Source organism: Salarias fasciatus, chromosome 1, assembly GCF_902148845.1.
Source record: "Salarias fasciatus chromosome 1, fSalaFa1.1, whole genome shotgun sequence".
NCBI lineage: Eukaryota > Metazoa > Chordata > Actinopteri > Blenniiformes > Blenniidae > Salarias > Salarias fasciatus.
The window spans coordinates 17,080,468-17,094,150 of NC_043745.1; the positions used below are offsets into that span (position 1 = coordinate 17,080,468).

Genomic DNA, 13,683 nt, shown 5'->3' on the forward strand with positions numbered 1-13,683 from the left:
ATTCTTTAGAACAAATCCTCCCTCCTCGCTTGTGCCCCACTTTTTATAAGCCCTGTTGATTTTTTTTCATTTTTTTTTTTTTTTTTTCATTTTCCTGTCTCTTCATCTGTCTCTTCTCTTCTCCCACAGGTCCAGGACTAATAAATGCCCCAACTGTATCAGGGCTCCATTCTCGAAGTCTATCAATTACCTGGGCTCCTCCTGCTCAACCAAACGGCATTATCACCCATTACACCCTATATCTTCACCCCAGCTATGGCAATTCTTCAGATTACGAATCTGGCTCAGTCTCCAGTCCCAGTTTGTTCCTCAAACCTAGTTTAAGACCTAACCCAAGGCTTCGGTCCAGCACACCGGCCACATATCTCAATACCATCAGCCCATCATCCAATCAGAGCACACCTCAAGGCCCAAATCACTTTCTCACATCTTCTAAAGAAATTAACGGCTCTAAACATTTCTCTACCTTGAGACCTGAAGATCAGACCGAGGCCCCTGTTTTAGGGAGTGTAGGCCAAAATCCCAACCCAGTTGTTTTCCTCTCCTCTGTCGTCAATACAACCACGGCAACTCTCAGTCTCTCCCAATCAAATCCAGTGTCTAAAGTAAACCACTTTCATCGTCAAGATTTCACAAAGCGAGAACCTTTCAGTAGCCCTCCTTCCAGTGCAGCTTCAACATCTTTGCCACTGTCAACCACTGTTTCGGGGAATACGACGGACTACACATTTCTCGACCTGCTTCCCTACCAGACCTACAGCGCTCAGGTACCACATGCTAGTATGGTAGCAGCAAATTATAGCTTCAGGATAGTAGCCTGATTGTTATAAGAAGTACTGTATCCTAAATCTCTCACAAACTGTGTTTGATAAATGTGTTTCTTTGTATTTTGGTAATCAGTGTTATACTATTACAATTATTTTTTCATCATTGTTTATCTTTTAAATAGCATCACATCTGTAAGAAACTTGTATTTGTGGAGTGAACAGCAGTACGGAGTATGTGTGTTGTGTGTATGTGTGAAAAATTTGCCATGGCTTATCTGAAAATGCCAAACTGTTTTTCTTTGGTCTTGTTAGGTGTTTGCTTAAAGGGATACGTCAACATTTTTGGCAAATTGGCCCATTTAGCGCAATTCCTTAGTCATTTCGAACAGCGGGCTTACTTTTTTTGTGAGGGCGAGCTGTTGTTTATTCAGAGGTGAGTTGAGGAAGGTTTTCGGGACGGACACAATGGAAGTGAATGGTATTTTCGGTTCCCCTCATCAAACTCATCAAATACACAATCCAACAACGCCAAAACACTTTGGTGGACACGTTTTAATCCGCACATTCACTACGCTGTGAAATATTAATGCAAAATTACGAGATTGAGTTGTTTATGCGAAGATTGCTAAGACGGAACTACTTACTAAACATGGCGTCTGGGCGTAGTGATTTCAAAAGAAAAAGTTGTTCCCAGTATTTGCTTCAGTGTCGTAACGCTACAATATTATTTGTTGGTGTTCCACAGCGTAGTGAATGTGCAGATTATAACGTGTCCACCAAAGTGTTTTGGGGTTGTTGGGTTGTGTATTTGATGAGTTTGACGAGAGGAAGCAAAAATACCACCCACTTCCATTGTGTCCGTCCCGAAAACCTTCCCCGACTCACCTCTGAATAAACAACAGCTCGCTCTCACAAAAAAAGTAAGTATGCTGTTTGAAATGACTAAGAAATTGTGCTAAATGGGCCAATTTGCCAAAATGTTGAAGTATCCCTTTAAGTGGAAAAAATGATTGAAGTCTGAAGAAACAAAATGTATTGGCAATTTAAAAGTTTATTCAACATGTATTTATTTAGATGTGTAGAAAAACCACACATCGCCACGACAGCTTGGCATCTCCTCTTCATTGTGGTCACTTGCCTGCTCGCACGCTGCTGTGGGATGGGCCCCATTATTCAACCAGAATTTTGGCGCAAGTCAGCTAACCAACACTCATCATGGCAGGAACAGCAAAAAAGCAGCTGTTCCCACAAGTGTTAGGGGGAGTTTTGGTCAGGACTGCAAGTACGCCGTCCTCTCCACTCCATATTTTCGGAGGTAGTCTTCAATACCAGCTTGTGGCGATGCGGGATTGCCACTGGTCAAGGAGTCCCATTCTGATTTATTTAGCATGGTAGTCCAAATTGTTATAAATACTAAATTATTCACCAAGAAACAGTGAATGAAATCCCCTTTGGGATCGTATCAGAGTGCCTGATTGAAGAGGAGTGCTCTCACTCTGATAACACATGAAACATTTTGCTGTGACATTTAGGTGGAAGCATGCACCAGGGTGGGATGTTCAGTGTCCGAGCTGTCTCCCCAATATCGGACCCTGCCCGCTCCCCCTGAAGGGGTTCCTGCACCCCACCTTTACTCCGACACTCCCACCTCTGTTCTCATTTCCTGGGGGACACCAGAGTGGAACAATGGCCCTCTGGAACGGTAAGAGATAATCATAACACTTCGGTGACTGCGATGAGGCATTGCATCGATAACTGACTGACTGTTGACTGTTATCAGCTGGCTGATAGAGCGCAGAGTTGCGGGCACCAAGCAAGTCTCCACGGTGGGTCAACTCCTGCCAGATCCACCTCCTCTTTCCTTCCTAGACTCATCATCAGCGCTCAGTCCATGGACAAGCTACCAGTATCGACTTGTCCTCCATAACCAGGCTGGAAACACTACAGGTAAGGCTGTAATACCAGGATTAGAGTAATCTAATTCCAGTCCGTTCAGAGTGAGCCTCCCTAAAAATGCTCACAAAAATGTTTTTAACATGTTGTCACATGCATGCAGGTCCCTGGACCAACGTCACCACCAGACCATCCCGACCAGCTGGTCTCAGTCCACCCAGGGTGAAAGTATCAGGACCAGAGTCGATTACAGTAAGGACACAGTTGGATTGTTTGCGTTTTGATTTAAAGGGACTCTATCATGCTTTTTTAGCTAGTCCAAACCCTATTATTGGCATTAACATGGTAATAGTTTATTTATGGCGCTAAGTAAAAGTCATTTTGTGTTAAATAAAAGATTTTCGGGGGCTAATTCTGAAACCCGGAAGAGAAAACGCTCTGTTTCACTGAAAATCCCACCTCTCCCCCTGTGGACTTTGACTGACAGCATACTTCAACCAATCAGCGCTTCAACACAAATACGTCATGCGTTAGCGTCTCTAAGGGTTAGCTTTAGCTCTTTAGCTCTGGCTTCTCTACACGCAAAGACACGCGAAAACATCTTTTCCTGTTAGAAACTCACCAAGCGCAGACCCTTCAGACTCTTGCTCTTGCTTGATTGTGGCTTTCAGACGATGGTTAAAGTTTATCTGGTCAGAGGAGAGTGCGCGTGTTGTCTGCACGGGGATGGGATTGGAGAAAAGTGGTGGGGAGGAGTTCAACTTTTGTGACGTACATAGGTTTGAAGAGTTTCAAACGAGCTGTTTTCTACCCGAAGGGAGGGGCTGCTGTAAAGAGCAACAGACTGAAAAAGATTACTCAGACATGCGTGGATGAAGGCAAATAACATTTTGGGGGTGGTTTGAAAGGGAAATCAACTTTGTGGCATGCTTAAAACCTTAAAAAAGTGGATTTTGCATGATATAGGTCCTTTAAATAACTTTTGCATTAAATGACATGGGCTTTGAAAAAGCTATCCTCGATATAATTTAAAACAATAAGAAAATCAGTAACATTATGGACACATCACAGCAACAACAGACATTCACATTTTGCTTCGATGGACAGATCAACAAATGATCAAACAAATCAACATTTACCGTACATCTTAAAAATGCTGCAGTAGGAGTACATCTCCAGAAATTTATCATGTGAAGCGGTTCACACGAAAACAACAACAGAAAACAGGTGTGAACATCTGGATAAATGTGGTATGAAATGATTTCCATCATGTATAAATACTATACTAATATCTATGAATAACAATAATGAGTTAAGCATTCAGTTTTTGTACAGAACTTCTGTAACATGACAGAGTCATATTTCTCAGTCACGTTATAAAATATCATCTCAATCAGAGAAGGTGTGACTGATACTGAGTCACAACATCTCCCAACAATTTAAAATGATGGGTGACAGAATAACAGAAGGATTGTTTACCATATTTGAAGTGTTTGCTTCTTTGAAGAGCAAAAACATAGTTGAACTTCATTGAGAATCTCTTCAGTCCCTCTTGCTTTGACGGAGTAGAAAAGACAAAGCAATGTCACAGAGAATCTTCTGTCTTTCCCTTTTCGGATTTAATGAGAAAGATAAACATTCAACTCAAGGTCCCCTTCAGAAATGGGAGGGGCTGTGACCCTGTCTGAGACAGCTTCCTTCCTGTCGGCCATTTTGAAGGAGGGACCGTCGTTAAATTCCACCACTGGCTAATCTCACATCAAGGCCTATCAATGAAAGCCACTGAAACAATATTGTATGCATACACACACAGAGAGATGCGCACACACTTGCACTCACAGCCCCGCACTAATGCTAACTGCAGAAAAATGCTAATGCCTGTCATCATTTCAGAACCACCCCTGTCATCTCTGCAGCAGCACAGCTTTAGGGGTCACAGGTCCAAGAAGGAAAGCGTTCCTTCCTGGTTGTTGCTAATTGGACAGACAGGCAGCCTGCTTCCTGGTTACTAATTGACCTTGACAACACAGAGGAGGATTTTGAGTCGCTGCCTTCATTTCTCTCCTTCATTGTAATATCCATTCTTTCTCATAGAGCTGAAGGCTCTCTAAACCATTAACCTGGTTAAATGTGTGTGTGGTATTCACTTGTAATGAAGTGGCTAATACAGTAAAGCAGAGTATTTTTAGTGTGCCTTTTTGTGAAATCAAGGTCAGGGTGATGTTCTTTAAGCTCTGTCAGTGTGGAGGAAATAGTGATAAACGGATGATGTAGTGCAGGATGTTAGCTGTTGTGTAGAGTTGAGTTGAGCCATGATGGGAGCATCATAGTTCAGTATAAAGTTTATACATTTAAAAGTTTAGAGCATTTTTCCCCTTCAAGGATGCTCACCTTGTTGCTTGTTCTCAGTCAGCAGAGAAGTAAGTACCATAAGAAAAGGTACTTTTAGCAGAAATTAGTCACACATTTGGTTTTTTGCAACTTATTGTAAAGTTTTGTTTTCCATTCGGTGGGTGGATTAAAACGTTACTTAAGCAACGATCGAAACAGGCAGTTGCCAGTCTCATTTTGCGATTGAATGGAACTGAATCTGCCCATGTGGTAGACCAAAGTTTTTACCCCTTGGCTGCTGCCTTCAATTCTGTGTAATCACTCTAAAAGAGCCAAGCGTCATACTGCTATCTCTCACATAGTGCATATCGCTCGCAGTTGATCGCTGTTGTTTTGAATGGTGAGGTTATGTCCATGACACTTCTTCGTAAAATATAAATGATATTTTCCAAATTTCGCCGAAGTACAATGGTGATTTGCAGGCATTTCCATTGAATGGTGTTTAGCGTATAAGCTGCAATTAAACCAAATGAATGAAGACAAAAGAAAGCACAAACAGGCTCAGTGCAAAACAGTGCAATCAGACAATGGCAAACACACATTGCCTTTCTCAAATCAAATCAAATCAAATTTTATTTGATATAGCACTTTTCATATTTATAAAAATAACACAAAGTGCTGAACATTAAAAACATATAAAAACCAGAAAAATTAAAAACATTATGCACCACACACACATACACACACACGCGCACACACGCTCCCATTATATTGCACAGAACACAGGAGACATGGCATGGCACTGAGCATCTTGGGGAAACACTACCAGTGGGGCCATCCACACCAGGAGAAGTCGAGGGTCATTAATACTGGGGCCCCAGCACCCGACCTCCGACCCCGCCAGACCAAGGAAACCCGCACACCGAAGTGTGGAGACCCCCCAGGCCTGCCGGGACCAGAGGACCCAGGCACAATAACCCCAACACCAGACCGGGACCAACTCCCGGTGTGAAGGACCCCCCTGAGGAAACACTGAAATGAAACGTGATAAAATATGATACGAAACTAAAATAAAGTACTAAGATAGAATTACAAAGTAAAAAGGTAAAATAAGTTAAAAGTACATAATCAAATAGAATAAAATTACATAAATAAAGATGGAATAAGAGGACTATAAAAGGTCAGTTAAAAACCTGAATAAAAAGGTGTGTTTTCAACCTCCCTTTAAAAATATCATCAATATCTCAACCACTCAATCATTGCAACTACAAAAAAAGTTCGCAGATGCTAACATGAAACATGAACAACCAAAAATCTAAATTCATCTTACTTTAATTAAACTAATAATTACTTTTTTCCAGCCCAGTCTGTTCAAAAGAAGCCCAAATGGGCAGAAACCCACCCAATCTGCCAACACAGGTCACAAAACGTCTTATGTCACGTCCACTGTCCACTAATTTCTAAAGAATCTATGCAGGAAGGGTAACTTGGCTCATAGATGATATGAACTGGTGACAGTCAGCTTGAGCGTGAAGCAAAAGAGGTTCTGTTCACTGCTTGACACAAAACACCGGAAACCTGGAACATGCAAGAATGCAGAAAATTGTCATGATATATACAAGTAAATGAAAACCTATAAAATTGCGTGCAAGAGTAAACAGAATTGACTAAAATGGAGCAGTGTGATTTTAGCTACCAAAGTGGAATATTAGCTACAAAATAAACCCTCGTTCCCCAGATTTTGTTGTCCAAATTTTTTTGTCTGGCTGCCTGTTTTTTGTTTGTTTGTTTGTTTGTTTGTTTTTTAATGAGTTTTGACTGCTGCTTTAGACTTCCGACCAGCATTTGTGAAGGTTTTGCTGCACACCTCGAACATGATTGACGTTTCTAATAAAGCACTCAGTATTTGTTTGCAGACAAATGTAGTTTTCTTTGCTGGTGTTCAAATAACGACTATAATTTATCGATTGACATTCTCTCAGTCATCTGCTTTTGCTACCAATGTATCAAACCATGTATTTGAAGTGAACCCTTGCCCAAGAGCTTGAAAGACATTGCCTCCACATGATGGCCCACCCCCCATCACTATGTTTTTGCTTGTTAAATGCTTTTAGTTCAAGTATATGGTTGAACTTTAGATACAGTCTGCAACTGATGTTTCGGTTACTGTTATGATTTAACATTAAATCTGATTCATGTCCATTACACTTTGGATAAAGCTAGCTTTTGATAATGTCAGATCAGATCATTGATATCCACTAAAGATGAAATTGTACTTAATACAGTGTTTAAGAATGATATTGTTGATGCATGTAAAAGTATGCCATATAATGACACGGTCAGCAGCAGATCTGCACATTTTATGCAGCTTTTTGTTGAAAACTGGATATAATAAAATTGACGCCCAGCAATACTGCCCAGCAATCCCAGTGTTATCATACGTATCTCTCTCTCTCTCACTTACATACACATATACAAACTGACACACGCCCACATGCTGCTCTGGCCTTAGCCCTAGTGCTCCATGTCAGCCCGGGGTCTCTGCTGTCTTCACCATCTCCAGATTACATCAAGCTATTCAATCTGTAAATGACTTCCACCACAAAGCACACCCAACACGCACTTTGGGAAATGAGCTAGCTAACTCAAAATGACCCTGCCCATGTGTGGATGTGTGTGTGCGCATGGGTTCGTGCCTTTAGGTGTGCATGTCCATGTGCGCGTGTGCGTGCTGTATCATTTCATGGTATCATGTTGTTAAATGAATATCAAGGTTAGATGAGAAATAATTATTCTTGACATTCATTTATAAAACTCTCATCAACAGTGATCACTTAATCATATAAACTTGTAAGTCCTTAGGAGCTCTGAACTGATCAGTTATTGCACATGACAGTTTGTGTTCATCCATAGTGAATATTAGAGTGCCTTCGTTTGTACGCCTGTGCACTTTTAAAATGTACGTATAACAGTGTGTCATTGTGCATTTATTTGTGGTTATATTAGCAAAGTACTAAAGGTATAGTCAGCTAAGCACATGAGGGCGTCTGTGTTGGGAGTGTATGTGAGTGTATTACCATTTGTGTGTGTGCCAGTTACCTTCATCCTCACTGTGAAATGCTGACAGACAGAACTGTTTCCAAATCAGATGCAGTGCTCAACTGCAGCAAGCTTTTGTTTTTGCATGCAGCAATTCCATTACCAGCCGCTTTCATTATTTTAGCATGGTGTTTGTGCATGTGCGCGTGTCTGTGTGTACCCTGTTTAAATGTGATGAAAGGAATCTTCTGCTCAAGTCAAAGTCAGGGTATCTTTTCCCACAAGACACACGCACGCACACATGCACAGAGACTGAGAGAGAAAGACAGTGACCATCTCTGAATATGGATCTTTCAAATTTCCGAGTGACTAGTGCCGCTCAGACCTGACCACACATGCACGGACACTCTGATGTATATACTATTTGTCTTTACATGAGCACGTGCAGCAATCTCTGCAAAGATGCACATGCACGTTGCTATAACTTCCTGTACTTCATCCATCTAAAAGCTTTTTTTTATCCTTATGCTGAGAATATTTAAAAGGCCTGGCCAGCCAGAACAGTGGTAGATAGACAGAATTGTAGGAAAACTCAGACTTATTTCCTAATTGAGGTGTTTATTGTGACTCAAAATTCTGATCCTGTTATGAAATTTCCTAATGCTCACTAACATTACCACTCTTCAGAAACAGCTATGTCTGCTTAGCTTTGGAAAAAGATTTTCAAACAATCCATGTGAGACTGAATCTTTGAAAAGCTTCTCTTTGATTCCAAACTCTGTCATTTTTTTTGTCAAAATTTGCCATGTTTGTTGGCAGTGCCCCTTTCTTTTTTCCTTCTCCTGAAATTCAGCCTCACATCCATCTCTACACATAAGATTCAGCATTTTTTGTTAATCTTTCAATATGACACTTTTTTTTTAGAGCAACTGTGTCTGTTATGGTATTTTGACATCGACGTCTGCTTTTTTAATTTAATCTATTCATTCATCTTCCATTGTGCTTTATTTAGAGTTACAGTGGACTGGAACCAGTGATAACTGATTGTGGGCTAAAGCAGGTTATAAAGGAAGTAGGTCAAAAGTTGTCTATATTACTTGAATACATTTTCTAAAGGAGATGTCACCATGTTCTAATAATTATACACACACACACGCGCCCCTGAAGTCATATGAAACTACTCTTAGAGCAACCTAAATGGAAAGTTGTTCTGACCGTTGACTGATCAATGGCTAAAGTAATTCTAATGACTTTAAATCACTTCCATTTTTATGAACATGAAAACATTCTTAAAGAAGTGCTTTCCAATAATGTTTTGTTTGTTCTTCATGTCAACAGATTCTTCTTTCATGTAACAAATTCAGAAAATGAGAAATTGAATATTTGTAAAGTAGTTGTACGGCTATCTCAAATCACATTTTTCATTGGAATTTACTGACTGCAAACAACTATTTTTCAGTCTTCAGTGTGAAGGTTCACTTTCTTTTTCAATAACACAGTGATTTTTTTATGTTCCAGTACATCTTGTCATTATTCTTATATATTAAATTGTTCATAGTCTGTTTTTGCAGAATTCTAGTTAAGTGGGCTACAGTATATTGGTTTTTGCCATTCAGATTAACTTGAATACCAAGAGCCTAAATGAAGAACCGGTATCTTTCAGGTCACATGGACACCTCCTCTCATTCCCAACGGAGAAATCCGCGGCTATGAGATCCGCCTCCCTGAGCCGCGCGTCTTCCATGAAGCCGACAACGCATCGGAGCTGAACGTCAGCGTCACTGACCTCGTCCCAAATACAAACTACAGTGTAACTGTGCTGGCATGCTCCAATGGAGGAGGGCATGTAGGCGGATGCACAGAGAGTTTGCCAACACAAGCAACCACATTACCCAAAAGCCCCGAAGGCCTTGCACCTTTATCAGTGGTGTCAGTCAGTGAGTCTTTTCTTGCCATTTCCTGGCAACCACCAGCCAGGCCCAACGGACCAAACCTCAGGTAACAGCAATATGACCAAATCAGCTTTTTGTTTTCCCACAAAGATAAAGTATTAACATATGGAATCAACTCTTAGCTGAAGTCACACATTGTTATTGCTTTGTAATAAAGACTAGCTCTAAAGAGTCTCAGCAATTTCAAATGACAGTGTCGTAATTTATAGTGAAGATTGAAGACGTTTGCATCACTGTCCTCAATAATATAGGTTACCACACTATTTTTAAAATTCACTTCATGTAAAAGCAATGCTGATTTGTTTTCTTTTTTTACACAAACTCCTTAAAATAAAAACACTGGGTAGCTGTTTTGTTTTAGCTTTTTTTTTTTTTTTTAATTCGGAATTTTGCGATTTATGAACATAATGACAGTCAGAGTTGATTCTATTTCTCATGGAATGTATGCTTACATATTGCGTATGTTCCTCCTGAGAAACTGTTTACTTTCTGATGGATGTACAGTGTGTGAAATAAAGCGCGCAGTGAAAAGTAAAAACCAGGCTCAACCAGCAGATGCAATGCAAATCATGAGCATCAATGTGAAATAATCTGAATTGACCACTTGGTTTTATTTAATAGCTTTGACTCAGAGTTAGAAACTACACAAACAAGACAGAGTTCAGTGTGCTGCTATAAAAAGTCACGTTCAGGAGATATTCAATTGCTGCTGAAACACTTGAGCAAACAAGGCCATAGAAACACGTTAACAAGCAGCTAACATGAGTGCCCTGGTAATGAGCTAAGTGTTGTGTATATTTTAATCAGTGTTTTCTCAGTCCCAGTTCACATTCTGGTCCATTTTCTTCCGTCCCGTTTTACTCTGTCGGAGATTAGGCCTAAAATAAAGGTCCGTTTCCTCGCAGGCGATTAAAATGCATGAGCCTGTCTCTGTGTTCTGCTCTGCTCAGCTCTGTGTGTTTGTCTAAGTGGGTTGGTTAAAAGGCGGCATTAAGCCCTTCTCAACTGATTACAGCAGAAATTAGCATCACTGTGGGGAGAGGAAAACACAAACCCCGCAGAAAAAAACAACGCACGGCGAGGCGTTGGGAGGGAGGGAAGAGATACAGTGAAAGTAGAAGAACAGCAGAGGAGAAAATGAGTGATAAGGATGAGTTGGGTGAAAATTGTGTGTGGGTACAAACTGTGTGTACAGTGGGAACAGTATATGCCTTTGTGCTCTAATTTCTATTTTTATGTACATTTGTTGTGTGATAATGTATTCCTAAATATTCAACCCTGTGTGCTTTCTTTTATTCAAATTTTTCCCCTTAGATACAAGTTGCTCAGACGCAAAACTCACCAGCCCCTGGCCATCGCCACGGCCCCCACATTAACGGCCTCATCCCCACCCCCCTCTGAAGATCTCCATCGCTGGCTTCATGTTTACTCCGGCACCAAATTGTTCTACCAAGATAAAGGCCTAAGCAGGTGAGATTACTGAAATGAGCTCTAGAGCAAACGGCAGCGCTGCGGCAAACCGTGTGTGCAGAGCCGATCGGCGAGCTGCTGCTGATGCCGATCTTTTAATACCGCTCAAAGATACATTAAGCAAATATCCCAAAGAATTAAATTGTTTTTCACACAGCGTCCCCTAATCTCAGTTTGGCACTTGGTGGAAGCAGATTTTTTTTTTTTTTTTTTTTTTTTTTTTTTGGTCTGTGCAAGCTAAACAGTTGTGGGTCTGTGTCTCTACTGTGCTTTATTAAAGAAGTGAACTAACAAACTTTGGACTGTATCAGCTCTTTTAACTTTGCAGGATTTGTTTTGTTTATGTCCACATACTTTTGAAAAAAAAAAAGGAATATTTACACTTTTAGCAGATTTTAAAGAGTAGCTTTAACTGTACCAACATGATCAAGTCATGCTTCTCATGCAGAAGTCTTCAGTGTTGTTGATTTTTTAAACAGTATTTAGAGTTTTTATGTGGATTTGTAGAAATTAGATATAGCATTCATGATAAGATTGTCATAAATGTTTTTGCTTCCTTAAAGTGACCCATTTATGTTTCCACAGGAAGTGACTAGTCTTCAGAAAAGCTTTACTTGTTGAACTGCAAATTAATTGAGATCTGACAAATCAAACGTTGACTCTCGAACAGATCCCTCATGCTTCTGGTGTCCGCTGTAGGTTGTTTTCATAGAGAAGAAGTGTTATTTGAGGATTTCTCCAAACTCTCTCCTCTCAATGCCATAAATTCCTGCACATGGAGCCTTTAATTGCTCTGAAATTGGAATGACTTTACAGGCGCATTGATACTGCCTCTCCAGGTTCACCCGTTACCAGTACCAGCTAGTGGTTGATAATGACGCAGGCTCGTCCTCGGGGGAGATTGTGACTGCGATGACCATGGCCGGGGTTCCCCTCCAGCTTCCCTCTGTGTCCGCTCGCGCTATTAATCACACAGCTGTACAAGTCAACTGGACACAACCATGTAAGATTTCCCTGTCATTCACTTGCACACACTCATGCACTCTGCCCAGCAAAGCCGTCGATCAATTCATTTTTTTTTTTTTTTTTTTCAGCTTTGCAAGATCTGCAAGGCGAGGTGGAATTTTTCTTTCTCACAGTTGAGCCTCCTCAGCCAAGCATGATTCAGACTTTGGGACCTGAGATCGTATCCACTGTGATTGTCAACCTTTGGCCCAGTACCACATATCTGGTGTCGTTATGGGTATCTAACGGAGCTCATAACACAACCAAGGCAGCCGTTAACGTTACCACAGCAGATGGAGGTATGTTTATGATTGATTACAATTTCTTATTGAATGTGTATTGACTGTGAGCAAACATTATGAGTGATTGTGCAGTAATGTATAGATTCAAACTTTGTAACCAAAACAGCTGTGACCCATCCAGGTGCGCAGGTGCAGTCTGAGCAGGATTTCTGAAGGCGTTCTGTGGTGTCAGGGCAGCCATCCTGTCAGTTGCAAGTTGAGGCTTTTGTGAATCAGATGTATTTCTTCTCTACAGCACATCACACAAATGTCTAATTGGATTCAGTTTTTGGAAATTTGAAGCCTAGGTCCACATCTTGACGATGCAAATTCACAGGAATATAAAGGTGCTATGGTGAAAATAGATATCCAAGATTGACAAGGTGGAAGCCTTTCCAGCCAAACATTGTCTGAAATATCAAGTTCTTCTTCATCTAGCATGTTAGAGACAGCTTTTCTCCAGGGAAGTGATAAACATACACCTGATCGTCCACCTGATGCAATAAAACATGATTCGTCAGACAGACTGTCTTCCTCCTTTGCATACCCGTTGTAGGAACTGTTGGTGACAGCCAGGCATTGGGTTTCTGACTGCTTTGCTGCAATGTAACATCATACTCCCAATCTGTGATGGACGTTGTTTCCCAAAATGTTTCTGTCAGAGCCAGCAGGACATTTTTCAGCAAGTTTAATGTCATATAAGTTAGCTTTTTGTTTCCAATTGTCATTTATCGACTTTTTCTCATGCATAACTGCTGATTGGAAACTCCCCACAAGACTTGCAGGTTTTGAGGAGCTCTAATTACGAAGCTTTACAATTCTGGCCTTCAGTAACATTCGGTCACATTATTTCAAGCACAGTCGCCTTGCTCCTTACGGACTAACGCAGATAGCTGCCTTTACTGCAGGTTTATTGATTGCATTTAGTATACCTCTTATTTTATT

At 40.8% G+C, this 13,683-nt stretch overlaps 1 protein-coding gene across 1 annotated transcript in view; it reads left to right on the plus strand.

Annotated features, from left to right (window-relative positions):
* The window catches only part of ush2a (Usher syndrome 2A (autosomal recessive, mild)), a 202,181-nt gene that overhangs the window by 110,298 nt on the left and 78,200 nt on the right, over positions 1–13,683 (plus strand). The window contains exons 49-56 of the mRNA XM_030094333.1: positions 130–767; positions 2,300–2,469; positions 2,548–2,714; positions 2,824–2,912; positions 9,694–10,028; positions 11,297–11,452; positions 12,292–12,455; positions 12,547–12,756. Of these exons, the coding sequence (XP_029950193.1) occupies positions 130–767; positions 2,300–2,469; positions 2,548–2,714; positions 2,824–2,912; positions 9,694–10,028; positions 11,297–11,452; positions 12,292–12,455; positions 12,547–12,756 (1,929 nt within the window). The remainder of the gene's footprint in view (positions 1–129; positions 768–2,299; positions 2,470–2,547; positions 2,715–2,823; positions 2,913–9,693; positions 10,029–11,296; positions 11,453–12,291; positions 12,456–12,546; positions 12,757–13,683) is intronic.